We start from the raw sequence: 27,907 nt of genomic DNA, 5'->3' as shown, positions 1-27,907 counted from the left end.
GGCAGTGCTGGGGACGTGGCCGTCGCCCCCTCATGGCAGGGGGTGCACCCAGAGGCCCCCCCGGGAGGCCCGTGGCCGCAGAGCTGCGGGCGAGTCTGAGACCAGGGCCCGGGGCCGGAGAGGCCAGGGCAGCTGGGCCCGGGGATGGCCTCCTGAGGCCCGGTGGACCCGCTCTCGCGGGGGCCGTGCAGGGCGCTAGGGCAGGACTGCGGGGCGCCCCGGGTGCCCCCCTCAGGGTTGCTGCTGCAGTGCCCGGGCCTGCTCCCTGCACGGCGGGGCGTGGCCTCCAGGTCACAAGATCCTGGGCTCCGCGGGCCCCGCTTAGCCCTGGCGCCAGCCCCGCCATCCCGGGGACCCTGGCGTCCTGACCGTGTGGGGCCGGGCCGTCTCCCAGGACGAGGGCTCTGGAGCACAGAGCAGCTGACGGGATGTGGGTGACCTGGCGGCGGGGCGTGGGGGCGGGTTCTCCCCCTACCCTCCCGCCCCGGGTACAGTGGGGCTCTGGGCCTGGGCCCAGCCGGCGGCTGAGCGGGCCTGTCCTCTCCTGGCCCCGCGTGAGGCCATGATCCGACCTGGGCGCTGCCCCGTCGGCTGGGTGGTGCGGGATCGTGAGCCTGGACCCAGCCTTGGTCTCAGAGGCTGCCTCACTCCCACTGCCCGCCACCCGTCACCCAGTCGTCCCCTGGGGACCTCCAAGTGGAGGCCCGGCCTCACTCCCTCCTCCGGGCCCCCCATGCCCGTCACCTCTGCTGCACCTGTTGCTAGTGGTTGTTCTCAGCCCCCTGCCCTTGGTCATCCCAAACTGGCCGCCACCACGCACCCCTGCCTTCGCCCCAGCCTGGGATGGGGGCCGCTGCTGAGGAGGGCCCAGAGCGAGCGTGGTGACAAGTGGCCTCCTCTGCTGTGGTGTTCGAGGGTCAGCGGGGAAGGAGCAGAGGGCCCAGGGCCCAGGGAGGGCGGGGCGGCTGCTGCAGGGAAGGACCTGGGGCCTCTGAGGGCAGAGCTGGGAGTGGCCAGAGCGCAGAGGGACGGCCTTCAGCCCCTCGGCACCGGTCGGAGGACAGGCCCTGCACGCTCCAGACCCCAGTGCCGGGGAGCCCAGTGCACGCGGAAGATGCGGGTGAACAGGCCGGGAGGCTGTTTGCAGAGTGGAGGTTTAATGGGACAATCGCGGTGACCCTATTGCAGCGGTCCCCCGGGGTAGCCCAGCTCGGGCTGCCGGGGCCCCCAGGCCTCTCCCCGCACGGTGGGCCTAAAAAGAGCACCAGCACCACCTGCTCTCTTCCCTTGGGGTGTTACAGCCACGAGGCAGACTGTCCTGTCCCACTTCCCCTGGGGCCCGGGACCCCGTGTTCCCTGAGGGGCTAAGGCTTTCCGGGGACCCCTCCCCAGGGAGGTCCGACCTCTCCTCAGTGTCCCCTGACCCTACACTACGGGCGTGTCTGCGTCCTCGTCCTTCTGCCAGGGGCCAACTGAGGCTGCCGACCCCAGGGGCGGGGTGCGGGGCTCCGCGGGGTGGAGGCGCGCTGTGGGGACGGCGCAGCCTGGGCTTCCCGGCAGGTGTAAGGCACAGTGTGGCGGTCGCCGTGGGACTGCAGGGCTGTCACCCCAAGGGCAGTGCCCGGCGGTCAGTGTCGAGACAGGGAGGCATGGCGTGCGCCGGCCGCTCGGGGCCTGCAGTGCAAGAGAGCCGAGGGGACCAGGTCCACGGGCAGCGCCGGCCACGAGGAGGTCCCTGGAGAGCCCGCGGGAGGGTGCGTGGGCCCCGGCGGAGCTCAGGCCCAGGGCCGAGGCACAGTCACGGCGGGCCCGGGCCGCAGAAGGCACAATCGTGGCGTCTGGGAGGTCAGGCCTAGGCCGACACGTTGACGTCCCTGAGAGAAATGGCGCTGCTGGGGGCCTCGTCCCCGAGCAGCAGGGCCGGCGCGTCCGCGTCCACCCCCGAGTCCGCTGCGGCACTGGCCTGCTCCGCGCTGGGCTCGGCGCCGGGACCCAGGCCCTGGGACAGGATCTGCTGGATGGTCCTGCGCAGGTTGGGGTGCAGCCGGCCCTGCGTCTGGTAAAACACCTCCAGGGCAAAGGACTTGAGCGCGCCGGTGCAGAGGTCCTCGTACAGCGGGATGGTGTACATGCGGGACATCTGGGGACGGGGGCACACTGAGGCCCGGCCCCCTCCCGCGCTGCCCCCAGCCCCACCCTAGGGGACTTCTGCAGGGGCGGAGGGGGCCCCAGACAGCCCCGGGCCAGGCCACACCGTGCTCCCAGCCCTCCCAGCCCTGCAAGGACGGGTGGGGTGCAGGCTCGTCAGTGCTGTGCGCCCCCAGGGGCAGCCCAGGCCCCGCCTCTCCCCCGCCCCGTTCTGCTGGATGCCCAGCCCGTGAGGTAGAAGCCCGGCGGCCGTACCTGGCTCTCGAGGAACCGCCGGACCCGGTGGAGGTCGGGGTAGTAGTCGTTGCGGACCACGATCTGCAGCCAGCGGATGCGGATCTCGGCGTTCATCGAGTCCAGCAGGGAGGAGTAGCACTTGGACAGGCTCATCACCACCTCTGCGGGGCCACGGGCAGGTCAGGGCCGGGCAGACACCCCCCCGCAGCCCCCCCGCCCCCGGCCTCGGGACCCACCCTGGGGCAGCGGGGACCCATCCAGGAGCCGGTCCAGGAAGAGCGCCGTCTGGAAGGTCCTCCACTTGGAGATGTCGATGGCACTGGCCGAGGCGGCCGCCTGGTCCAGAGGCTCCGCGGTCCAGAGCTGGAAGAGGGCCTCCACCGGCCGAGTCAGGCTGGATCCCTGAGACAGGTCCGGCTCGGCCAGCGGCGGGCCCGTGGCGTTGAGCCAGCGCTCGAACTCCAGCCCTGCGGGGGAGAGGCCACCTGCGGTGCCCACGCAAGCCGGCTTGCCCGGGAGCCCGCGGGCTGAGGGCGTCCCTGGGTGGGACCGTCCCAGGGCCGGGGAGCCCCAGGGCAGAGGCGGTCAGGGGAGGCCGGGGTCGGCTCCAGCACCTGCCACCTCGAGCCTCAGGAGCGGCTCCGTGGGAGGCCCGGGGACACACTGGTGACGGGGGTTCCCTGCCCGCCGCGCCTCTCGTGGGTACCCGACAGCCGGGCACTCTGAAGCCGACCCCGGCGCCGGGGTGTGGAGGGGGGCTAATGGAAGGAGGGGTGTGGGGGCTGGCCGGCGGCTCGCCGATGAACCCACAATCCTGCTCTAAAGCCCTGGGCCGCTCGGGGGCAGGCGCTGTCTGCTCCCCACCCCAAAAGCGTTTGGTGCATCTACCAAGCCTTCCAAGACAGTCACCCCGCCCAGACTGTCGCCTGCCCCGGCCCCAGCCACACCTCACTGCTCCCTAGCAGGTCTTGGCCTCTCCCCAGACATCAGACCCTTCCAGGCTCCCCTCTGGCCTCAAGCCCTTGGACCCCCCGAAGCGTCTTTACATGCATCGCATGGTGGGGGGGCAGCCGGCCTCAGGCAGCTCTGAGGCACACCTCCCTCTGCCCAAGCCACCCTGCCCCAGGCCCTTCGGACGTCCCGCCCGGCTCAGCCTGTTTACCACCTGCCCCCTCCTCCGGGAAGCCTCCCGGGCCCCGTCAGGACGGGAAGCACCCTCTCCTCCCTGCGCCGTGGCGTCCCAGCCTGAGGCTCGCAGCATCCAGCTAGGGTTGGCTGGAGGACGGAGGGCTGAGCCAGGGGCCTTTCCCGGGGGCAGAAGCGGCCACAGAGCACCCCTCACCCCAATGCACAGCCGCGGCTCCCCCGGGGGCCGAGGGCCAGAGGTCACGGACACGCGGCCGGCGGCGGGCCTCACCTGCCCGGCAGTCCACGCTCTGCTCCTTCAGCTCTGGGAAGAAGCTCAGGAAGGAGTCCAACAGGTCCTGGGCGACCACGCTGGTGAACTTGTACTTCTCCACGTAGGCCTGCGCGGGTCGGGGCGTCAGCAGGCGCGGGGGCTGGGCACACCGCCCCCCACCAGAGCGGCACCCACGGGGCCACGTGGGCCTTGCCGGGCGGCTGAAACCCCGGGAGGGAGCTAGAGGGAGCAGGCGGTGCTGTGCACTGCTGCTCTCAGGGCGCCCGACTCCCCGCCACGCCACCTCCGGGGTGGGGGCGCTCGGGGTGGGCGGAGGGCAGGGCCTGCCCCGGGGAGAGGGGTGCTCACTCGGAGAAAGTCGTCAAAGCGCTGGGGGTCTCCGCAGAGCTGGGACAGGTAGTACACGAAGCAGTAGCCCTTCTCGTAAGTAAACAGGTTCATCAGGTGGCTGGGATTCACTCCTGCAAGGGGGACACGGCTCTGGGCGGCGCCCCTGCCCTCCCGGGCCCGGGGCGGGGCCCCTCACATATCCCGGAGGCCCGGGGGTGCCCGCACATCGTGGTGGCCGGCGCTCAGAGCCCGTGGGAGGCAGGGGCAGGCTGGGGGAGCCTCAGGGAGGCCTTCCGAGGGCTGGGGGCACCCGGCGCTGCCGCGATCCAGCCAGGGGCAGCGAGGGGCGGAGGGGAGGTCCCGCGGGGCGACGTCTGCAGGGCCCAGGGCGGGGCCCGGCGGGAGTGGGTACCTGGCTCCAGCTTGACCTGCAGCTTGCTCACTGGGCTGTCCTCTCCGAGGAGCTTCATCTGCCTGTGTAGGGCATCCAGGCGGAAGGCCGTCTCCAGACAGGTGAAGGCAGCCCCTGGACAGGGGCGGGGCGACGGGGGCGGGAGGGGGCAGGGGCGGCCTGAGCGCCGGGCAGATTCGAGGCTGCCGGCCCGGCCGCCCCCTGCCTGAGCCCTGCGGCGCTGACCCAAGGCCATCCTGCTGGACACACGCGTGGCAGGGGCCCCACCCCGGGCACAGGCTGGGCTCTCGGCCCCTTGGTGGCGCCGCCCGCCCCGTCCGCCCCAGGCCGGCTGCGGGCAGTACCGTAGGTCTCGGTGGTAATACGGCGCTGGGCGTAGGTGGCCAGGCCCTCGCTCAACCACATCTCCTCCCACGTGGCGTTGGTGACGGCGTTGCCGAACCAGCTGTGGGCCACCTCGTGGATGACGTCGATGACCAGGAACTCGTCGCTCTCCAGGATGGAGGAGATGATGAAGGTGAGGCAGGGGTTCTCCATGGCCACGATGGGGAAGGAGGGGGGCAGGAAGACGATGTCGTACCTGCCCGGGGCGCGAAGGCGGGCAGGTGACCGTGAGAGGCCGCCCCAGGTCCTCGGGAGGCTGGGAGTTGCCCTCCGAGCCCCGTGCGGCCAGCCGGGCTCCCGGTGCCCCAGGACCTACCTGCCCCACATGTAGGGCCCGTACAGCCGCTCCGCCGCGCTCAGCCACTGCTCCACTGCGCCCGCCAGCTTGCTGGTAGCCGTGGGCAGGAGGCACGGCTCGGCCCACACGCGGCTCCTAGCACGGGTGGAGAGGGTGGGCAGAGGCCGACGGGCCCCCGCCCCGCGCACCAGTGGGCCTCCCCTCCGCATCTGCCCCCGACGCCGCCCGCACCTCGGGAAGCGCCCAGCCTGCCGCCCGCTGGCCCACCTCCCTCGAGCGCACACCCTTCCCACGGCCATGGCCAAGCCCCAGGCTGAGGGGTTCCACCTGTCGCCAAGTTAAGAAAATGCACACGAGGGGATCCCTGGGTGGCGCAGCGGTTTGGCGCCTGCCTTTGGCCCAGGGCACGATCCTGGAGACCCGGGATCGAATCCCACATCAGGCTCCCGGTGCATGGAGCCTGCTTCTCCCTCTGCCTGTGTCTCTGCCTCTCTCTCTCTCTCTGTGACTATCATAAATAAATAAAAAAATTAAAAAAAAAAAATAAAAAAGAAAATGCACACGAGCCGGCGGGTGCCTGGGGCTGTGGCATGGCCCCCGCAGGAGGTCAAGGGCCCCAGCTTCTGGTCTGGGGGTGGGTGGGGTGCGAGGAGCCCGGCAGGGCCGGTCCCCGCAGTGTGGGGGTCCCCACAGGCCTCACGCCCAGCCCGTGGCGGGACTTCCCCAGGGCCGGGGCCGCGGGCAGCAGTGGCCACAGGGAGCGAGGGGCAGTGGCCCTACCTAGGCCCGATGTCTGCCGGCTGCAGGTCCCCGGCCACGAGGGCCACGAGGTAGGCGGGCACAGGGTGTTCCATGTGGAAGCGGTAGACGCCCTCCTCCTCCACGTAGCTGCTCTGCGTGGCGCTCATCAGCACCTGCACCCCCGACGGGGCCTGCGTGGCAGGAGGCCCACCCGTTAGGGCGGCCGCGTCCTTGATGGGGAACCCCACTCTCTGACCCCCACAGCTGGGGTCAGGGCACCCCACATCCCCCATCAGGGCACCCCACGTCCGTGACGGGAAATCCCGGCCTGCTGTCGGGGCGACCCCTGTCTCCCGTGGCAACTCCACACGGCGGCTCCGCGGAAGGGAGCCCCACGACCTGGGCCCGGGAGCCACATCCCTGGCAGGCCGCCCCCCGCCCCCGCCCTGCACGGGGCTCCCTTCGGAGGAGGCAGGCCGGCCCGGCGCACGCTGACCTTGACGACGGCAGAGTAGGTGCACTTGACCGCGGGCGTGTCGAAGCAGGGGAAGAAGGAGCGGTTGCACACCGAGTGGCCCTGGGTGAAGACGAAGGGCTTGGCGTTGCCGTAGGTCAGCTCGGGGTCCAGCCACCAGATCTGCGGGGGCGGTGGGCAGGGCCGGTCAGCAGCCAGCGCCGGGGGTCGGGCCTGCCCATCCCCATCGCAGCGGGGCCGCGGCCCCTCTCTCCGGCGCGGCACAGAGAGCGGCACGTGGGGACGCCAGGACCCCCTGCCACCCATGCCTTGCTTCCGGGAAGCTGCGCAGGTCTCCTGGAGAGAGCAGGGCCTTAGCAGCGGCCCCAAACCTGTGGTCCCTGGAGCAAACTGGATTGTTCCTTGTCCACTTCAGCGACCCAGCACACAAGGGTCCTCCCAGGGCCGTGACGGAAGGACGCCCCCGCCCCGGCCAGCCTCCGCCAGGGACCGGTCCGTGGAGTCCACGGCTGCTGGCCACGGGCAGCGGCTCATGCCAAGATCACAGGCGTGGTGGGCGCCACACCCGGGGGGCTCCTTCCCCGCAGACCACAGGCCCCAGACCCCCGTGGATTCCCGGGCCTGGCAGGGCGACCCGTCCGGTTCCGGCCAGACTCCTGCCAGGGTTCACAGGCTTCTTTAAAACTTCCTTCTGGCTGCGAGGTCTCCGTCCCCTCACTATGGGAAGCCTGCAGGGGGATGGTCTTTCTCCGCTGACCTCCCGGCTGCCCCCGATGTGCAGAAGGCCCGCCTGGGGAGCCCGTTCAAAACTGCAGCCTCGTGGGCCCCACCCCAGAGCTTCCCGGGGCACGACCCAGGAGTCTGCATTAAGGAGCCTCTGCAGTGGGTCCTTGGTCCATACTGGGGACAGGCCCCCGCAGTCCCCAGACCCTGTCAACCTCACGTTCCCCTCTCACACCTGCTCCCCGACTCCTCCCTTCTCTGGGGCCCTCCCCAGGCTGCGCCCGGCTCAGGCCTCCTGTTCCCACCATCCTTGTCCACCTCTCAGCCCGGCCAGCACTGGTCTGTCTGCCCTTCGCCTAGCAGAGTCCAATGGGGTCCCCAGTCCTCCCTGGGGCACAGTAGCTGGGGGGCTAGTGGAGGATGCCATGGACTCCAGACGCCGCAGAAGAAATCTGTTCTTGCTGGGGTCGGGTTGGGGCGGGGGGGATTCAGGAATGGGATGCAAGAGACGTCCCAGAGTCTGCAGCACCCCAGACTGCCTGTGGAGGTGTGGGGACCCATGCCCAGGCAGCTGCACCCTCGCCTGGCACACGAGCAGGTTTAGGGATCTAGGCCTGAGTTCTAGACAAGCCAGGAAGAGGACAGGACTCCATGCACCAGCCCTGAGCTCTGTGGTGTTCATGCGTGATGGTGGGTGCTTGGGGTCAGATGCCAAACCGTCTGTCATCTGCAAGTGCTCCAGCTGCACCGTCCGTGGGGACCATGACACCCCTCCCTGCTCCAGCCACCCAGGTCATAGAAGGCCCAGGGACTGTGGCCGCTCTTGCTGGCCTCACCCTCTATTCCCAGCAGCCTGCGGGGGGGGGGGGGGGTGGTGGTGTCCTGACCCCACCCACCATCCCGCCGGTCGTGGACTTGAGTGGACCAGACGCAAGGGCTCCAAGTTCACAGATTGAGGTCAGGGAGAAGCACATCTCTCTGTTCTCACAGCCGTGTTGGGAGGCATATATGCCACCTGTCAGAGCCCCAGGTGACCTGAGCAGGAGGCAGGGGCCAACCCAGCAGGCCGGCAGCCACCACACCCGTGGGAGCTCGGGCTAGGAAGTGAGGCGGCGGGGCCTGCCGAGGGTTCCTGGGGATCGGGCAGGAAGCACGGACATGGGTGCGTGTCTGGTCTGGGCTCTTCCCACACAGATGTCACCTAGGTCGACGACCTGGCCCGATGCCACCTACACCCCCCTGTCCACGTGCATGCTCGGGGCAGTGACAGCTGGAACCTCCCAGGGCCTCCCAGGGCCTCCCAGAGCCTCCTAGAGCCGGGGAGAGTCGTGTCACTTGTGTGTGGTCCCCATGGGAACCCAGGGAAGCCCAGGCTGCAGAGATGAAAGGCCCTGCTGCATCCTCAAGGCCTCACGGCGGCGGACGGGGTGCTGCAGCCACGCTGCCTGACCTGAGCCACCTGGGCTTTCCGGGAGAGCCTGGGGGGCAGCGGGTGCGGGATTCGTGCTGGAATTGGGGGGCACCTGCCAGTCCTCACCCGGGGGGGCCCAAGGCACTGGAGCCAACCCGGCCCTCTCTGGCTCCGGCAGGCCCGAGTCCCCTGAAGAGCTGGGCCACGCGCAGGCCGTCCACACCGGGCACCACCCAGCGGCCTGCCCCAGCGCCAGGTGCAGCCGCGCGTGCACCGTGCACCGGCCTGGCCGCGGGGAAGCCCTGAACGACTGGGGGAGGAGCCTCCGCCCCCCTGGGCCGGCACCAGGACGCGGGCGCGGAGGCTCCCGAGGCTCCCGAGGCTCCCCAGGCAGCGGCCGGGACTCCGGGGCGGGGGGGGGGGGGGGGGGCCTCTCCGCAGGTGCTCCCCCCGCGGCCCCCGGACTCACGGCGGGGGCGTCGGTCGAGGTGTAGCGCAGGATGACCTGGAAGGGCTGGTGCGCCTGCAGCTCGGGCGGCAGCGTGACGGTGAGCGACGAGCCGTAGTCGGTGAACGGGTCCACGCGGAAGGCCAGCGGGCGGCAGGCGGGCTCGGCGCCCGGCGCCTCGGGGAAGGCGGGCAGCGGGGGCGGCGGCGCGGGCCCGGGCCCCGGCCCCGGCCCCGGCCCCGGCCCCGGCCCCGCGGCGGCGAAGGCGAAGGCGCAGGGCGGCTCGGCGGCGGCGGCGGGGGCGCGGCGGAAGGCGGCCGAGTGCAGGCGCAGGGCCGGGTGCGCGTCGAGCACGAGCGCGCGGGGCGCGGGCCGCAGCGCGCACAGCTCGAGCACCAGGCAGCCGGCGAGCTCGCGCGCCTCGGGCCGCAGCTCCAGGCCCAGCTGCAGGTGGCGGAGGCGGAAGAGCTGCGCGCTGGAGGCCGAGGCCACGTCCAGGGCGGGCGGCGGCTCGGGCGGCGGGCGGGCGGGCGCGGCCTCGGCCCCGGGCGCCTTGCAGCAGCAGCACTGCGCCGCCATGGCCCCGCGCTAGGTGAAATCCATGGGCGGCGGCCGCGCCGGGCCGCGGGGGGCGGGCGAGGGGCGCCGGGCGGCGGCGGCGGCGGCGGCGGGGCGCGGGCACAACAGGAAGTCGCGCCGGGAGCCGCCCGGCCCGGCCCCGAGCCGCGCACCGCCCCGCTCGGGCTCCGCTCGGCCGCCGCCGGGGGCGCTGTGCGCGGGGCCGGGCCGGGAGCCGGGACGCCGCGCGCTCGGGAGCGGGGCCGCGGGGCGCGGGGGCGGCGGCGAAGGAGCCGGGGCGGGGCTGCCGGGGTCCGGGCGCTCAGGACGCGCCGGGGGCCGAAGGAGCCGTGCGCGGGGCGCGGGGGGCCGGGGCGCGGGCGCTCCACGAGGGGCAGGAGGAGCTGTGCGCGCGGGAGCGGGGGCGCGGGCGTGGGGGACGGTGGCGAAGGAGCCCGAGCCGGGCAGCCGAGGGGCCGGGCGCTCCACAAGGGGCCGGGGGCCTGGGGGCTGTGCGCACGGGGGCGCGGGGACGGGGGGCGAAGTAGCCGTGCGCGGGGGTCTGAGGGCGCGGGGCGCGCTGAGGAAGGAGCCCGAGCCGGGCAGCCAAAGTCCAGGCGCTCCACGAGGGGCCGGGGGCCGGGGGGGCTGTGCGCACGGGAGCGGGAGGCGGGGGGCGAAGGAACCGTGCGCGGGGGGCGGGGGGCGGTGGCGAAGGAGCCCCAGCCGGGCAGCCGAGGGTCCGGGCGCTCCACGAGGGGCCGGGGGCCTGGGGGCTGTGCGCACGGGAGCGGGTGCGCGAGGTGGCGAAGGAGCCATGCGCGGGGGGGACCGGGGGCGCGGGGCGCTCCATGAGGGGCCGGGGGAGCTGTGCGCACGGGAGCGGGGCGCAGGGCGCGGGGGGCGGTGGCGAAGGAGCCGTGCGCAGGGGACCGGAGGTCCGGGGCGCTCCACGAGGGTGTGGGGAGCCCGGGACGCAGTGCGCACTGGACAGGGGGCGCGGGGCGGGGATTGGCGAAGGAGCAGTGCCCGGGGGAGCCGAGGTCCGGGGAGCTCCACGAGGGGCCGTAGAGCGGGGGACGTAGTGCGCGTGTCCGGGGGCAATGCGAGGGGTGGTTAGGTGGGTTTCCGCGCAGGGGAGCTGTAGGCGGGGCGCCGGGTGCAGAGGGGGCACTGGGTTCTGGGGGCACCTGCAGGCCGAGCAGCCTCCCAAGCCCTGTGCTGTTCTCACCTGGCACCTTGGGGTACTGGGGGCTAGGTTCCTGGGCAGGATGCAGCCTTGGCTTCCCCAAAGCCATGAAGTGTATACACCTGCACCCCCCCCCATGAGACCAGTGGTCTGTGTTGTGGGGGCGGGGCCCTTGGGGGCCTTGGAGCTGCCCTTAGGTGAGGGAGTGCTAGTCAGGTGCGGTTCTTTAGATTTCAGTGAAATACAGTTAGGAGTTTAGTTCCTCGCGGGCGTAGCCATATTCAAGGTCTCCCCGAGCGCGGGGTACTGTGTGCTTAGTGGCAACCGTATGGGACAGGGCGGCTGTTCCATCATCACAGAAAGGGCCGTTGGACAGTAGTGCCTTGAGGGCCGGCCGGGCCCTGGAGGCCACATTGTTCAGGGGGTAAGTGCTGGGACACTTCCAGGGATCTGGCCTGCACCCATCCCACCTTGCAGGGGCCTGTCCAGAGGCCTGGGCCCATGGGACAGGGCTGCCCACCAGTGGGGATGCCTAGTGAGCAAGCATCAGGTGGATCTTGAAGTCATGGAACGAGAGGGGCCCCCAAGATGTTGCCGTTACCCTCGTGTAAGAATTCAGGTCTTTGGGGAGAAGGGGCTCTGGGCCGCGGAGAGCATCCGGGAAGCTCACCCGGCTGCGCTCTGCAGGTCATGGTGTGGGGCAGAAGCGGCTGTGGGGTGAGGCATCATCCCGAGTGGTGTTGAATCCTCCTGGACAGTGTCCCGGTCCGTAACCCATGCGGTGGGGCCCACCTTCCTGGACGGGGTGGGAAGGGTGGTTGGCTCCGAGGACCACGTGCACTGAAGCATTGTTTTAATTCTCCCAGGGGTCCTCTCAGCTGGGGTAATGCAGCCTCCCCGGGGGGGGGGGGGGCAGTGGGCCCAAACTCTCCAGGAACCCCAGGGTTCATGTAGGCACCTGGAGAAGGTCAGTCCTATGTCTAAGACTCAAGAGACGAGACTGGTCCTCGCTCAGGTCAGGGGGCCCGCCCAGGTGGCAGGGTCCCAGGGTGCCAAGGGCAGAGGGCTTTAGATTGTACTGCCCGGTTCAGGAGCTTTTCTGAGCGCCTCCCCCAGGCGTGGTTGGGCTGGAAGAACAGGACTGCACATGCCCACACTCGCCCGCCCTAGTCCCCTGACGCAGGCCGACCAGCCACCGTGCCCTCTTGTCTTCCTGGTACCTGGACTTCGGGGGCAGGGGCTGCATCTCCGTCCCTGCTCTGCGGGAGGGCCCTGGGCATCTCCCTCAGGCCGGTTCTGCACGCAGGGGGGTGGAATGGGGCAGCCCCGCTGGCCGCCCGCTCTTACCACCTCTCCTCTCAGGCTGGGGTGCCTACTACCCCACATTTACGTAGGGAGCCAACACGAGCCAGTGTTCGAGCAAGCAGATCTGTTCTGTAGGACTAAAGCCAGCCCACCAGGGCGCCTCGAGAACTGAGGCCCACAGGTGCAGGGCTCTGGTTGTCCTCACCCCACCCCGTCTTGCCCCTCAGAGCCTGAGCCTGCTCCCTGCAGGCCGCCAGCGTCACCCCAGCCTTCCCCAAGACGCCGCCAGGGGATGGAGGCTGGGGCAGCTGCAATGCACTTCGCCCCTCGCCCCGCCCCGCCCCAGGGGAGGAAGGTGGGAGGGGGCTGTCGGGCTGCGGCTTCTCCCACAGGAGTTTTCACACTCCAGCCTTCTGGTGATCAAACCCCGGCTGGCGTGGGTGGGCTGAGGCAGACGCCACTGCCCACGCTGGGCCCTCCCCTAACGCTCATGGGCTGGCACCACCGTTTGACTGTGCTGTGCCAGAGACCGGAGCAGCTCCCTGGCCTCACCTGCTGCGGGGGGGTGGGGGGGGGCAGGCAGAGGTCCTCAGAGAACCGGGCGTCCCGTGAGAGCCACGGTGGGTGGTTCTCAAACAGAGCCGGTGGGATAAAACACTGATGTGACCTCCGGGTGTCTCTGAACCTGGCCCAGCTGTCGCCCGTGCACCTGTTACCCAGAGCCAGGTCGGCCCGTGGGGGTGTCCCATCACAGCTGCTGTGGCGTGCTGCGCAAACGCGTGGACCCAGGGCCTGAAAATGGCTCAGCTCCAAGCCACCGCAGCCTCGCCTGCCGAGTGCAGACAGCGGCACAGCTTCCACACGGGAAGGGGGTGATGGCAAGGTGACTGAGCCCGAGGGGCGTGGAGAGAGCAGACGGCCCTGCACAAGCATGAAGGTTGGCTTGGCTGCAGCGAGCTGCAGGCGGGTCAGCCAGGGGCACGTGGGCCCGGGAGCTGCGGTCTGGTGACGCTGCGGGGCGCTGGGTGCCCACCTACAAGGTGTGGTACATGCTTGCAGCCAGGGGCAGCGGAGGGTGTCATGCCTGTCACAGAACCCAGGTGCAGGTGTAACGGGTGGGCAAGGGGCCCTTTCACGACCATCCTGGTGCCTCACTCACAAAGTGTGAGCTTCCCATCCCTACAACTTGGGCTCCACTGAATCAGAGTTTTGTTTTGTTTCAAAGGTTTTATTTATTTATTCATGAGAAGCATAGAGAGAGGCAGAGATCCAGGCAGAGGGAGAAGCAGGCCCCATGCAGGGAGCCCGAAGCGGGACTTGATCCCAGGCCCTGGGGTCACGCCCTGGGATGAGGGTGGATGCTCAACCGCTGAGCCACCCAGGGGCCACTGGATCAGAGGTTCGGTTCCCAGGTAAGATGCTTCTACCGGGGACACGCGTGTTCCCCTGGACGGCAGGCTGAGACACCCTGACCATGTTGGGCCCCTCGGGCCGCTAAGGCAACAGGCAAGTCGGGGCTGCTGTGCTGGGTGCAGTGAGTGATCCTGACTTTCAAGGAGCCCCGGGGCGTGGCTGCCGATCAGTGGGGCTGAGAGGAGGTGGAGGAGCTGGAGGCCACAGGGCTGCTCAGGGCCCTTCAGGAGGTGGCTCAGGTCACCTCACCAGGAAAGGCCAGGCTCAGCGAGGTGCTGGCTGGAAAGAACGGGAAATATTAAGCACTAATTATGATATTTTATTAATTGCCCTGTTATGTATAGAGTAGTACCTATTAACCAGGGGCTGTACTACCTGTAATTCACAGTATAACCCAGTTTCTCTTTTTTCCCCTCCTGCTACCTTGTTTAAGGGGTGTTGATGGTGATGAATCTAGTACAGTCTCTAGGCCGTAGGATGCAGGGGAGGGGTGTCTGGACCAGGAGAGGAATCAACACGCTCAGACATACAGGGGCCGGTGCATCTCTGACATGACCGGGGCTGCAGGATGCTAAGCCGGGGTGGGTGCTGTTGTTGAGACTGGGAGGGCAGCAAGGCACAGGCGTGGAGAGCCCCAAGGGCACCCATGCCAGGCTGGCATGAGGCAGCCTCACATCCTGGCCTGTGTGTTGCAGTAGTTACAAGTCTGGGTCCCAGGCCCGACTCTAGAAGGGACCACTGTGAGGTTTGGGGAAAGCCCGATGGCTGGAGCAGGAGGCAGGCAGCCAGGATGGGGCGGGGTGGGTCTCCGGGACATCCCCATCTCCTGGCTCCCTGGCCTTGCTCTCCGGATTGAATACTTTCCTGCCTAAAAGTCCTCAAGTGGTTTTGATTTTCCTGACCAAGGCCTGTCTGGTAAACCTGACCAGGGAAGGGATGCTTCCAGTGCCCTCGGGGGACACACTCCTGCAGTCCGTCCATGGAGACAGAAACACTCGAGCTGCATGTCCGGAAGAAGCAGAAAATGAAAACTGTGCAACAGTAAAGAAGCAGAAAACCCCCTCCAGTCAGCGCTGCAACTACCTCCAGCTCCATGCGCCCTGCTCGGGTGGGGTCCTCCGCGAGGGATGAAGGTCTAGGGCTCACTCTGGGGCTCATCTCCGGTTCGGGAGCCCTGTCCTGAGGGCTCCCCAGTCGGCGACGGCCGGGGCAGGGACTGCAGGGACGCCTCGTACTGCTGCAGCTGAGACCAGAAACCCGGGTTGGGCTCGGCCACCGGACGGGCGCTCTTCACCGCCTGCGTACAGAGGCGGAGGCTGAACGCGGCGCCGCAGGGTGCTCCCTCCGCTCCGCTAACGGCAGCCCACCCGGGAGGCCTGGCCCTCACCCCCACCCTGACCCCGATCCCGCTCTGGAGGCCAGGCCCACCTGGGAGATCCTAACACCCGGAGGCGCCTCCACCTGGGGACCCACCCCTCCTGAGGAGCCCGTACCCCAGCCCTGGGAGGCCAGGCCCACCTGCAGATCCTGACACCTGGAGGCTCCTCCCACCCGGGGACCCGGCCCACCTGGGGAGCCCGTCCCCTGCCCCGCCCCCGGAGGCCAGGCCCACCTGCAGATCCCAACACCCGGAGGCCCCCGACCCGGGCACCCGGCGCACCTGGGGAGCCTGTCCCCTGCCCTGCCCTGGGAGGCCAGGCCCACCTGCAGATCCCAACACCTGGAGGCTCCCCCACCCGGGGACCTGGCGCTCCTGGGAAGCCCGTCCCCTCCCCCTCCGGGAGGCCAGGCCCACCTGCAGCCCCTGACACTCGGAGGCCCCCCACCAGGGCACCCGGCACACCTGGGGAGCCTGTCCCCCCCCCCGGAGGCCAGGCCCACCTGCAGCCCCTGACACCCAGAGGCCCCCCACCCAGGCACCCGGCGCACCTGGGGAGCCTGTCCCCCCAACCCGGAGGCCAGGCCCACCTGCAGCCCTTGACACCCGGAGGCCCCCCACCCGGGCACCCAGCGTACCTGTGGAGCCCCTCCCTGCCCCCCCAGGCCAGGCCCACCTGCAGCCCCCAACACCCGGAGGCCCCCCACCCGGGGACCCGGTGTACCTGCGAAGCCCCTCCCCGCCCCCCCCCAGGCCAGGCCTACCTGCAGCCCCTGACACCCGGAGGCCCCCCACCGGGGCACCCGGCGCACCTGGGGAGCCTGCCCCCCACCCTGGAGGCCAGGCCCACCTGCAGCCCCCGACACCCGGAGGCCCCCCGCCCGGGCACCGGCGCACCTGGGGAGCCTGTCCCCCCACCCCGGAGGCCAGGCCCACCTGCAGCCCCCGACACCCGGAGGCCCCCCGCCCGGGCACCGGCGCACCTGGAAGGCCCGCGCCAGGCTGAGGCCGCGGTGCCGCATGAGGTAGGCGGTGCAGACGGCGGCCGAGCGGCTGCGGCCGTTCTTGCAGTAGACCAGGCAGGCGCCGCCCGCGCGCACCGCGGCCTCCATGGCGGCGCAGGTGGGCTCCAGGTGCGCCAGCAGGTCCTCGGCCGGGTCGTCGAGCACGGGCACGCGCAGCTCGGCCACACCGGGCGCGGCCGGGCCGGGCTGCAGGCGCGAGACGTTGACGCACAGGGTGACCCCCGCGCGCGCCAGCAGGGCCGGGGAGGCGGCGGCGCGCGCGCTCCCCAGGAAGAGGGACGGGGCGACGCGCGCGAACGGCGGCGGCGCGGGCGAGGCGGCCCCGGGGAGGTCGCGGCCGGCGGGTCCCGGGCGCATGCTGGGCGGCCGGCCGGGCACCGGGTCCTAAGGGCCGAGGGGCCCTCCGATTGGCCGGGGCGGGCGGCGGCCCGGGGCACGCGGAGGTCGCGGAGCTGCCCGGGCGCGCGGGGGGGGCGGGGGGTGCTGCCGGCTGCGGTGCGCGGCCCTGCGCCTGCGTCTGCGCCTGCGCCCGAGGGCGGGAGGGGGCGCGCGGGGTGCCCCGCGGCACCTGCTTCCTAATACGCTGCCCCACAGTCCCCCCCCTTTTACTGCAAGACACGGTTCATATGAAATAAAGCCATTGGCTGTTGCGTTTTCATCATTTCCTCATAGGCCAGTATTTTTGTTATTCTTCTTAAGTTCTGGTTCATCACTGTAACTTACAAAAACTCACATCCTTTAGGGGTTCCCCGGGTGGCTCAGGTCATGGTCTGGGGTCCTGGGGTCAAGCCCCGAGTTGGAATCCGTGCTCAGCAGGGAGTCTGTTTCTCCCTCCCCTCCTCGCTGGTGCTTTCTTTCTCTCGAAGATAAAATCTTAAAAAACAACAACAACAACAACCCACAAAACACCATTATTATTTAATGTGCATATAGTTGCCACGTATGACTTTAGGAGGTTTTTCTGACGACCGGCGTCATTCAAGGATGTCTTTCCGGGATGCGTTTCGGTGAAAAGTAGCTATCTTGCAGTCCCCTCTACAATGATGCTGCAGTTTCAGTTTTCTTCTAATAATATTCTAATAAAACTTTTTTTTTCTGATTCATCTATAACAAAGCATTACAAACTGGCTTAACACGACAGGGCTTTATTTTTCCCTGTGTGTTTGGGGTCTCCAAATCTCCCTCTTCTTATAAAGACACTAATCATTTAGTTTAAGGCACATCCTAATCCATGACCTCTTGATTATTTGCAAAGACTTTATTTCCATATAAGGTCATTCACAGGTACCAGGGATTAGGATTTAATGTTTTTGGAGGATGCCATTCAACCTACCACAGATGGTATGGTTTACTAAGTTTGTAGGACATTTTGAAGTTGACCATTTTACTTTCTCTTTTCATAGGAAAGGAATTCTATTTCTTTTTTTTTAAAGATTTATTTATTTATGATAGACATAAAGAGAGAGAGAGGCAGAGACACAGGCAGAGGGAGAAGCAGGCCTTATGCCGGGAGCCTGATGCAGGACTCAATCCCGGGACCCCAGGATCGCGCCCTGGGCCAAAGGTAGGCACCAAACCACTGAGCCACCCAGGGATCCCCGATTTTTAAAGATTTTATTTATTTGTTTTAGAGACAGAAGGGAGGGGCAGAGAGAGAAGGAGAAGCCGACGGTGCGCAGAGCCCCATGTAGGGCTGGATCCCATGATCCTGAGACCTTGACCTGAGCCTGAGCCCAAATCAAGACCCAGACCCTTCACCGGTTGAGCCACCCAGGCCCCCCTCAAAGGAATTTTAAAGACAATTTAGGGGATCCCTGGGTGGCGCAGCGGTTTGGAGCCTGCCTTTGGCCCAGGGCGCGATCCTGGAGACCCGGGATCGAATCCCACGTCGGGCTCCCGGTGCATGGAGCCTGTTTCTCCCTCTGCCTGTGTCTCTGCCTCTCTCTCTCTCTCTCTCTGTGACCATCATAAATAAATAAAAATTAAAAAAAAAAAAAGACAATTTAGTATGTACTTCAGTTCCTAAGCTGCAGGGCAGAGAGATGGGACCTGAGCGGGAAGGTAAGAGGTCGAGAGAGAGGGGGGATCCAGGAACCAAGGTGGGGGTGAAGGGAGACGAGAGGTGAGCTGGGAGGTAGAGGGCTGGAGGGAGCACCCCAGAACCCTAGCCACTGGGGAGGGGCCTGGGCCTGGTTGAGGGGCAGCCCGGGTTGAGAGGCCCAGGCCCTGCGCCTGCACAGAGCCCCCCTCTGCGTTGCAGAACCCGCCAGGCCCCCGCGCGTCCTCGTCCCCTCCCGGCCCCCGCGCTCCTGCTGGAGAGCTCCTGCGCATCCTGCGAAACCCCATCCTCAGGACTCCTCCGCCCAGGCTTCCGTAGCGACGCCTGGGTCCACACGGCCTCTGGGTCGCCTCCAGGAGCTCCCGTCCCGTGCCTCCCACGAACTGGAACGGACCCCGCACACCCCGGCTTTGGAGACCCGCGGGGCTCGGGGATCTCGGTGGACACTTTGGCCCGCTGCGCCTCGGCGGCCCGGGGGCGGGGCCGGGCAGTGGGCGGGGCGCGGGGTGGGCGGGGCGTGGCGGGGCCTTGTGGGCGGGGCGCCGGGAGTGGGCGGGGCGCGGGTGTGGGCGTGTCGGGGGCGGGGCCTTGTGGGCGGGGCGCCGGGAGTGGGCGGGCCGAGCAGTGGGCGGGGCGCGGGTGTGGGCGTGTCGGGGGCGGGGCCTTGTGGGCGGGGCGCCGGGAGTGGGCGGGGCCGGCGTGGGCGGGGCGTGAGCGGGGATTGGCGGAGGCCGAGAGCCGCAGCGGTCACGTGGGCGTGGGCCGGTCTCCAGGGAAACCCGACGCTCTGGGCCCCCGAGCTGCGGCCCCCGAGCTGCGCGGGGCTGCTCCGCGCTGGCCGCCGCCCGGGCCGACCGGGAGCGCTGGCTGCGAGCTCTCCGAGCGTCGGTGCGGCCCCGCGGCGGGGGTGCGGTGGGGACCCCGGCGGGAGCGCGGGGAGCCGGGCGGGGGCGCGCCCCGGTGGAGGGTCCTGACGCCCCCCGGGCCGGGGCCAGGCAGGAAGTTTGGGGGCCGGCGGCTCGAGGTGGCGGGGGCGGGCCGCGTGCACCCTGGCGCTGGCTTCAGAGCCCGGGGGCGGAGGGGGCGCCTGCAGCCTGGGGCCCTCCCCGCCGTCAGCAGGCCCGAGAGGCCCTGGGAGGGTGGCTCCAGCCCTACGGGGGGACCGGGACGCCCTCGGGGCGCTGGCGGAGGAGCTTCCAGCAGGAGGGGGCCGTGGGCAGGGTTGGGGGCGTGGGTTTCGGTTCTCTGGGGCGAAGGGGGCTGTGGTTCCCCCCCCCCCGTGCCCGCCCGGAGCTCCCAGGGCGAATGTGGGTCCCTGGCTTTGCTTCCAGGTTCAAAGACGACAAGCATGGAAAATGGTAATTCTTCAGGCTTTTATTACGAAATCCCAAATGTGGGCATCTCCCAAAACCAGCCGGTGGCGAGCAGCTGCACCCCTGCTGCCAGCGAGGACTTGATCCTGGAGAGCTCCAGGACGATGGAGATGTTCTTCAGCAAGAGGTGCGGGCTGGGGGTGGGGGGCTCCCGCAGGGGCTCCCAGGCCCACCCTGGGACCACTCCGCTGCCATCCTGCATTGGGTCCCGGGTTTAAAAACCGCTCAGAGTTATTTTGTGCCTCGAAAACTCGTGTCTGGAGAGAGAGGAGGACTTCCCCTGAGGAACTTACAGCACCGGGGACTGGAGCCCCCCCCAATCCTGCACACTCCCTTCAGCCACCCCAAGCTGCCTTTCTGGGTGGGGAACATTTGCTTTATACCGTGGGCTTCCCCGAGCTCCTTCACCCCGCGATGTTAATTGTCGGCAAGAACTGACACATGAGGCCTCCTCTGGGCCCGGGCTGCCCTCAGCGCCTTTTCTGGGCCTCTTGTGAACTCCACCCCATAACGCTATTGTCTGTGTCCCTGTTAGGGACTGAATTGTGTCCCCCCTGGTCTCTCCCACCCCCAGGATTCATGTGAAAGCCCTAACCCGCAACGTCATGGTGACTTGAGTTCTTTTGTCAGTGGAAGCTCAGCGTGGGCTTCAGCCCCAGCCACCCTGGCCTCTGTGCTGGTGGCAGTAGGTCTGGGGGCCCCTCTGAGCTCCGGCGCATTCCAGGTGGAGGACTGGGCTGGGGACCCCCACCTGCAGCTGCTCCTGGCCGGCTGCCCCCTGCCATCCCCCCACGCTGCGGCCCGAGCCCCTGGTTGGGAGGCTGCCCTGCTGTCCTCAGGCGAGCACAGCACTCCCGTGGCTCAGCCATCCTCCACGCACCCCCCGCTACACCCGGCCCTGGAGATGGGGCTTTTGGGGAGTACTTAGGTATAGATGAGGTTGTGGGGCCCCACGGTAAGATTAGTGCCCATATAAGAAGAGGAAGAAGCTAAAGCTTTCTCTGTCCACCACATGAAGACGCAGCGAGAAGGTGCCATCTGTGAACCGGGAAGGCGGCCGTCAGCAGGAACAGAGTCCGCAGGCCCCCTCATCTCAGGCTCGTCCAGGCTGGCAGAAATAAATGTGTGCAGTGTGTGGGGGCTCTGTCTGTAATAGTCTGAGAGCACCGACATAGTCCCCCCTTTCTAAAAAAAATTTTTTTTTAGGATTTTATTCAGTTATTCATGAGACACACACACACAGAGAGGCAGAGACACAGGCAGAGGGAGAAGCAGGCTCCATGCAGGGAGCCCGATGTGGGACTCGATCCCAGGACCTGGGGTCATGCCCTGAGCCAGAGGCAGGTGCTCAACTGCTGAGCCACCCAGGCGCCCCTAATCCCCCTTTACAGATGAGGAGAGCCACTGGGTCACAAGAAGATAAGGAACCTGTCTGGTGGCAGAACCAGGTGGCCAGGCCCTTGCTCACCTGGCCAGCTGGCCATTCCCACCCTGCCGTGGGCCTTTCAGCTGATTGGTTGTGTTCATGATTTTCTTGCTTGATCTTAGCATCATTTCCATTTATTTTTTTAAGGAAAGTCTCCATTTGTTCCTTTTTTTTTTTTTTTTTTTTTAAGATTAAGCAGGTAAGATCTTTGCCACGTAGCCAAGTGGGAAAATAGGTGGTGTACGAGTTTGTTGGGGCTGCGACAGGATAGCACAGACTGAGTGGCCCGAGATGGACGTGTGTCATCTTCGGTCTGGAGGCTGCAAGTCGGGGGTGGTTTCTTGTGCGGGTGTGAGGGAGAATCTGCTCCAGGCCGCCCTCCCTGGCTTGTAAGGGGCCGTCTTCCCTCCCTGTGTCTGCGCGTCGCCTTCTCTTTGCATGTTTCTCCGTGTCCAAGCTTCCCCTTGGCAGAAGGACAGCAGTCCCCTCAGAGCAGGCCCACCCTAATGACCTCCCCGTAACTGGGTCTCCCGTGTGAAGATCTGTGTCCAAGTGCAGCCTCGCCGTGCGGCGCTGGTATTCAGGCTCCCGTACGGGGCCCTGTGTACGTGTGTGTGTGTGTGTGTGTGCGCGCAGAGGTGGGGCGTGGGGACACAATCAGCCCGTAACCACAGGTGAGCCAAGGAAAAAACGAACCAAATCGGAGCCCCCGGGTTTTTTATCCTCGTGTCTGCTTTTCCTGGCGTCTTTCTACAGACACATAACAGGGCAAACGGAGGTTCCTGTGTTCACAGATTTTGTGTCCCTCCTCCTCTGGGCGGTGCTTCGTGAGGCCTCGGTGGCTCAGGGCTGGCACCAGAGGGCTGGCTGGTGGAGGGGGCTCAAGGTCTGGGGTTTCCGTGCGTTGAGCGGCCAGCTGGGCCATCCGCCTACACTGACACCGGTCGGTAGACCATAGACGCCCCCGAGACGCAGCGGGACCAAGAGCGCTGACGCCTCGAGAGGGGGCAGAGGGAGGGGTCGAGCGATGGGGAGTCAGAGTAGGTCCCCTCTTAGGTCAGGGTTTGTACGTTTAGATGGTGTGAGCAGCAGAGAAGCACACGGACCTTGGCGCACGTCCCCTGCCCCTCGCCGTGCACCCCCTGCAGCCTTCCGCCCACCCGCCCGCTCGGTGCGGCTCCGGGCCCAAGCTCCCTCCCCTTCTTTAGACCCGTCGCTGGTCCACGCGTGTCTGCCCCGTGTCCGCCTCCTGCCCAGCTGTGGGCCGGGCACTCTGGGCGCGTGGGGGACACAAAGCTCACCAGTCAACAGCTGGAGCGGGGCAGCCCTCCGCTTCCGGGCATTAGAGCTGGTGCTGCCTCCCGGGCACCGGCTGCCTCTCAGCCACGTCAGACAGACACGGGCTTGCCCGCCTCCTGTGCGACCTTGGGCCATCGCTGCACCCTTGTGCCTCAGTTTCTCTCTGCAGAATGGGGGTAGCAACACCCTCCAGCTCAGGGGCTTGCTGGGAGGAGGAACTGAGATGGCGTGTGGTTCCCTGCGCCGTCACCCCTCGGGCCTGTGCCGATGTTGGCCTTCTGTCTCCCGCTCTTCGCCCCTCTAGGGACGTCCCAGATGCCCCAGAGGAGGAGGAGGAGGAGTCCCAGGGTCCCCCCAGGGAGCAAGACCTGAAGGAGGCCTACATCCAGCTGGTGCAGGGCATGCAGGAGTGGCCGGACGGCTGTGTGTACCGAGGGGACTTCGGGCTGGACACGAAGCTGGGGCACGGAGAATTCTCTTGGCCCACGGGCGAGGTCAGTGGCTTCCAGGGCTCCCTCCCTCCTGTCTGGGCTCAGCCAGCTGACGCTGGCTCTCTTCCTCCCGCTCCTCCTCCTCCTCTTTTAAGTGAGGGGGGGTCGGTGCAGGGGCAGAGGGAGAGGGGGAGAGGGAATCTTAAGCAGACGCCGAGCCCGACTGGGGGCCGCACCTCGCGACCCCGAGATCCTGAGCCGAGCTGGGCGTCGGATGCGTAACGGACGGAGCCCCCCAGGCGCCCCGGTCTCCCCCTTCTAAGAGGGCCCTGCGGCGGACTTGCAGGCCGCGGCAGGAGGGTGCTGGGCCAGGGTCTTCCCGACCTGGGAAACGTCCGCGGAGAAGCATCCTCAGACTTCCAGGGCCCTGGCCGCGGTTGGCCGGGTGTCCAGGGGGAGGCCTGGGAGCTGTGACCGAAGATACACCCTCGTCCGGGCGACTGTTTTGAAATCTCGAATGACTGTGTCCAAGTTGTATTTCTGTGGGTGAGCGGGCCCTGGAGCCTCAGGGTAAACAGAAGGAAGGGATCTTTTTAGCAATCAAATGACAGCGGTTCTGGAGGCTGCGCAGGGGGCCGGTCCAGGACCCCGGGGGGACGCCGGGAGACGGGCTCTGCAAGCTGCTTCCTGCGGGGCTCCGGGCGGGTGGAGCAGCGGGGCCTGGGGCAGGACCGTGCCAGGCGCCCCGGGCTCCGGCTGCCTCCCCTTCCAGCTGGAGGTTTTCAGAGCGGCTCCTCCTCGTGTGAGGCGGGGCGAGGTCCTCTTAGGGGGCTTTCGCTCAGTAGCTGCAGGGGCAGTGGGCTGGGGGGCCCCGGCTCGGGCCCGTCCCCCACCTGGAACGCACCCCGAGCTCAAGGAGCCCCCAGACCTCCCACGGCCGGGACGGGGCCAGGCTGGCTGGGGCCGAGGCCGGGGCCGAGCTTCCATCAGCAGGTGCACGTCGCCGTGGCGTTGACGGTCAAGCCCCGATCCCTGCGGGGTGTCTGCGGCTTTAGTCCTCCGCTACTTTCTCTCTCTTACCCAACACTGTGGTGTCCCGGGCCCGCTCAGCCCCCGTTCACGGCCTTGGGGTTCGGGTGTGCTGACCTGTCCGGCGGAGCCCCGGGAGGCCACGGCCAGCCTGGTCCCTGCCTGGCGGGGACCTCCAGGTCCACCGAGCAGGTGCTCGTCCAGCAGGACCTGGAGCGGCCGGGGGACCGGAGGGCGTGCCGCTGCAAGCAGTGGCCTTAAAGGCGTTAACTGTGTTCAGAGGACCGGACCGAGCACGTCAGCTCTGGGGGTCAGATGGGGCTCCCGGGCTGGGCGGAGGGCCAGGGAGAGATGCGGCGAGCAAGGGCCAAGTCCCTGTGGTGCTGCCTTATCCTGGGGACTGGACGGAAGGGTTAAATGTCCCCCCTGCAGTCCTACACAATCTGCAAGTTCAGATTTTTTTTAAAGAGGTGGGTGGACTCTGATGTGCCCCGCAAACCACGCAGATTAGGTGGGTGTTGGCGGAAGGCGCAGAGTGTCCTGGGGCTGCACGGGCTCTTCAGAACCGGAACTGAGTCCGCACTCATCCCAGGTGGGACCCAGAAGGGCCTTTGCTGGCTCTTGTACCTGGAGAGTCCATCAGCAGGGGCCATGGGGCCCCAGGTGTGGCCAGGTCCAGGGGCTCCAGTGACCCTGCCGGGCACCTCCTCCCCATCTCCACGTGGGGGGTCGTGACTGACCCTCCACCATCTGGTGAGCCCACAGGAGCCGCATCACACCCGCCTGGAGGAGAGGAAAGGCCGTGGCATGCCCGGTCTGGCTTGGGCATGGGTCCTGTGGCCAAACCCAGGTCAGGGCCGGGGCGGGGGGCCGGGAGCCCTCGGGTTGGCCAGGCTTGGTCCCCTGTGGCTGGGCGCTGCGGTCAGTCCACCACCGACCCTGTGGGGAGTCCTGTCCGCTGCCAGAGGGCAGGGGGGTCGCCAAGCAGGCAGCGGCTGCCATCCCGTTCGTCCTGGGTGGCGTGTAGGCATTGCCCGGCCAGGCTGCTCCTGCCGTGGAAGGAGGCGTGAGCGGTGCCCGAGGCCAGCGCGGTGGTTGGGAAGGGCTCGGCGTGGGCAGCACACTCTTTCTCCACCGTGAGGCCCCAGTAGAGGGGCCAGGCTCAGACGGATGCGCCCCTCACATCCGTGGGCTTGGGAAAGGGCCCGCGGGCCCACATCTGTGGCTCAGTGTAGACGAGTTTTAAATCAAAGCCATGCCGGTGTTCCCAGCCAGGGCCATGGCCTGCTCCTGGGGCCCCACGGGGGGGCCCGAGCTGATGCTCCCCCCACCGCCCGCCCCCCCGCCTGGGCCAGCCTGCCCCCTGTGAGCCCGGGCAGGATGGGGGCTGAGCCTGGGCCAGAGCTCTGAGTGGGGTCGGCCCCCACCCAAACCTGAGCTGGGGGGCGGGCGGGACGGATCTGGCCCCCGGGGGGCTGACCGCCTGGCACCTGCTCCTTGGGATGCACGTGACCATCTCTACAAACTCGGAGGGGGCCTGCGGCCAGGTACCCCGTGCTGCCCTCACTGCCTGCCTGGCGTGCTGCCCCCCCCAGGGGAGGGGGTTCCCGGAGCCGCCTCCCCAGCACCGCCTGGCACCGGCTCTCTCCGCAGTCTTACCGGGGGCAGTTTTACCGGGACCACCGCCACGGGCTGGGCACGTACCTGTGGCCCGACGGCTCCAGTTTCACGGGCATGTTCTACCTGAGCTCCCGAGAAGGCTACGGCACCATGTACCTGAAGACGAGGCTCTTCCAGGTGAGGGGCGGGGCGCCCGCGTGCGGGCGTGCAGGGCTGGGCCGGGCGGACCCTGGGGTTCAGGCCACGGGATAGAAAGACCCCATTTTCCCGAGCAGGGCCGGGGGTCAGCGCGCTGCGTGTCTTCAGGGCCAGCTGTAAACGCACAGAGATGTCGAGGTTTCAGTACGTGGATCGCCCCACATGTATCACCTTGAAACCTGCCTTTTTCCCCCGGAGCTGGCACGCCCTTGTCCCTCGTCCGTCATCTCAGGCCACCCTGCAGCAGGGTTTCCTCTGGGGCAGGACAAGGTTTTTGGAGACTCAGACATGCTCGCGGACGTCGGCAATCTGTCCCTTTTGCTGCGAAGCGGGATTCCATCGTGCGGACGGGATACGGTTTTTACCGGTTCCCCGAAGGCTGCACGTTTGAGTTCTTTCAAGTTTCTGGTTCCTACGACCGAAGCTGCCCAGAGCGTTTGAGCGCCGGTCTTCGTGTGCCCGCGTGTCTGTCTTCTCCTTTGGATGAACACCTGGGCGCGGGGCTGCGGGCCATGGGGCGGGCGTACGGTCAGTCTCACACGACGCCTCCGAGTGGCCTTCCCAGTGGCCCTGCCGTCCGCCGGGTCGGCCCGTCACATGGGAAGGTTCTCGCCGCTCCGTGTCTCCGTCAACATTTGCTGCTTTCATTCTAGTCACTCTGAGGCGGACCAATTTTTCTTTCCTAGTTCTTGCTTAAAAAAAAAATTATTTATTTGTTTATGAGTCAGAGAGAGAGAGAGGCAGAGACCCAGGCAGAGGGAGAAGCAGGCTCCATGCAGGGAGCCCGACGCGGGACTCGATCCCGGGACCCCGGGGTCACGCCCTGGGCCGAAGGCAGACGCTCAACCACTGAGCCCCCCGGGCGCCCCAGTTCTTGCCTGTTTATATCCCAGCTACAAAATCGTAGGTTAACCCGAGGCTACTGGGATTTTCGTCTTCGTTCTGTCCTCCGCGTTAGGGTTTTAGCTCTGACATCGGGGTCCGTGGCGGATTTCGCGTTAGCTTCGGGATTCCACGGGAAGCGAGGCCAGGCCTTCCCCTCCGCCGCCCCCGCCGAGGCTGCCCAGGTGTTGCGTGCCCTTGGCTGAGGAGGCTCTTGCTTCTCCACGGCCGGGCTGCGCATCTCTGTCAGGAGCCACATCCGGAGACACATGTCCGGGGGTCTTTCTTCCTGCGGCATCGGGATTGGTCCGTGGGGGCAGGGTCTGTCCCGATAGTGGTCTCGCCTCCGTTCCCGTGACCTTGGAGAAGATCGAGGACCGTTATTTCGTTAGAGGGCGCGAGACAGCGACTTTCTAAATCTACGACTCCTCCTTCATGTATTAACTTTCATCTACATCGTCCAACCGTCTGGTTACCTGGAGGGAGTTTTACGGGAAAGGCAGCGTGACCCTTGACGCTGCGCCAGTTGTCAGCCAGTGAGGTGACTGCCACTCACGTTCCTCGGGGCTCATCAGGGGGGCCTAGTGGGGTTCTTAAGGATCTTGATAAACTCATGGATTCTTCATATATTTGGCTTATCTCAGCACATCGTTAAGCTTCTCGATGCCCAGTTGTCACTCTTCGGTCGGGGGAGCCTCTGTGGCTCGGGTCTCGCAGTTGACGCCACTCCAGGAGGCTTTGGTGGTTTTCTTGCCTTTTGCCGTGAGGAGGAGACGCCGGCTCGTCCATATGCTTCCTGCCCTGGCCCCAGAACTGGCCGCTTACCCGGCAGGCCTGGTTCCAACAGTGGGACATGGTGTTTAGACACCACAGTTTGGGTGCTTATTACTACTGTGTTGATCTGGTTTTCATTTTTAGGTATTTTTCAGTAGCAGATCTAGAAATTCTTTTTTTTCCCCCCTAAATGAGGAAAGACACCACCAGTTCATACAGACGTCTCCAAATCCAGTTTAGGAGCGTGCAGGGTTTTTACTCAGCAGCCGTGATGCTGTATTTGCATATCTTTTCTCTTGGTCCTAAAAATCATTTCTAAGTATTAACAAAATTTCTTGTTTTATCTCATAAAAGAGTTTCAGAATAATAATACAGCACGAGCACCGCTGTGGCTCCTTCCATCCCGGGCTTGCCCCGCGAGAATGTTGAATCCAATCACGGGACACAAGTCCTCTCTGTGCGTGACCTTCCACCGAGGCTAGAGCTGCGCTCCCTTGTTTTGCTTTCGTTTTTTGGGATTTGACATTTTAAATCTTGCTTTGATTTTGTTTTATGATTGCGTAAGCAGCTGATGTTTTTCTGAAGGCAAATCTAGCAACCAGGGTCAGCCCAGAGTCCGGCGTCCCTCCTTCCTCTCCTGTCACAGGCGATGGTTTCTGGGGCTTTGTCCTCGGGCCTGCACGCAGCAGGGCGTGCTCTCTGCGCCCCTCTGTCGGTCGCCTGACGTCCAGACGTCTCGTGTCCTCGTGGCCGCCTGGGAAGGACTGACCACACGGGCTTTTCTCCGGTCTCTGTTGTGCCATCGGGCGCGGCGGTGACGGCCTGGCTCAGTAGTCACTCTGTGCTGTTGTGGGTGATCTCTGGGACTCGTTCCTAGGAGGGCGTTGTCTGGTCACAAAGTGAGTGTGCAGCGAAGACGAT

At 66.9% G+C, this 27,907-nt stretch overlaps 3 protein-coding genes across 11 annotated transcripts in view; 1 reads left to right on the top strand and 2 right to left on the bottom strand.

Annotated features, from left to right (window-relative positions):
• Positions 1-1,138: 1,138 nt before the first annotated feature.
• On the bottom strand, positions 1,139-9,621 carry RNPEPL1 (arginyl aminopeptidase like 1). The gene is made up of 11 exons (XM_077869505.1): positions 9,049-9,621; positions 6,467-6,607; positions 6,010-6,161; positions 5,248-5,364; positions 4,892-5,127; positions 4,548-4,661; positions 4,154-4,266; positions 3,803-3,911; positions 2,622-2,852; positions 2,404-2,546; positions 1,139-2,140 (listed from the first exon to the last, which is right to left on the bottom strand). Exons 1-11 carry the CDS (start codon positions 9,604-9,606, stop codon positions 1,853-1,855), a joined length of 2,202 nt encoding a protein of 733 aa, XP_077725631.1. The 5' UTR covers positions 9,607-9,621; the 3' UTR covers positions 1,139-1,852.
• Positions 8,981-27,907, top strand: part of ANKMY1 (ankyrin repeat and MYND domain containing 1) — a 48,337-nt gene continuing 29,410 nt past the window's right edge. For 4 of the 7 annotated variants that reach the window (XM_077869502.1, XM_077869497.1, XM_077869500.1 and 1 more), the window contains exons 1-4: positions 18,711-18,842; positions 19,286-19,454; positions 22,357-22,546; positions 25,166-25,309. In XM_077869502.1, the coding sequence (XP_077725628.1) occupies positions 19,303-19,454; positions 22,357-22,546; positions 25,166-25,309 (486 nt within the window). In that variant the 5' untranslated portion in view covers positions 18,711-18,842; positions 19,286-19,302. Of the gene's footprint in view, positions 9,128-18,710; positions 18,862-19,285; positions 19,455-22,356; positions 22,547-25,165; positions 25,310-27,907 lie in introns of those variants that run through there. The other 3 variants (XM_077869499.1, XM_077869498.1, XM_077869504.1) reach the window with 3 other exon arrangements.
• DUSP28 (dual specificity phosphatase 28) lies at positions 13,287-16,349 on the bottom strand. 3 transcript variants are annotated; one of them, XR_013363517.1, is made up of 3 exons: positions 15,854-16,349; positions 14,576-14,735; positions 13,287-13,771 (listed from the first exon to the last, which is right to left on the bottom strand). XR_013363517.1 is itself a non-coding variant. In XM_077869507.1 (2 exons), the coding sequence occupies exons 1-2, from the start codon at positions 16,250-16,252 to the stop codon at positions 14,628-14,630; spliced, it is 561 nt and encodes a 186-aa protein (XP_077725633.1). In that variant the 5' UTR covers positions 16,253-16,338; the 3' UTR covers positions 13,287-14,627. The 3 variants fall into 3 exon arrangements, 1 of the variants encoding a protein (XP_077725633.1); XR_013363516.1 differs by having other exon boundaries at positions 14,576-14,789; positions 15,854-16,325; XM_077869507.1 differs by having other exon boundaries at positions 13,287-14,789; positions 15,854-16,338.

The sequence above is a fragment of the Canis aureus genome, chromosome 24 (genome assembly GCF_053574225.1).
Source record: "Canis aureus isolate CA01 chromosome 24, VMU_Caureus_v.1.0, whole genome shotgun sequence".
Taxonomy (NCBI): Eukaryota; Metazoa; Chordata; class Mammalia; order Carnivora; family Canidae; genus Canis; species Canis aureus.
The sequence above is the reverse complement of the archived record's forward strand: the minus strand, read 5'-3'. Positions and strand labels throughout refer to the sequence as shown.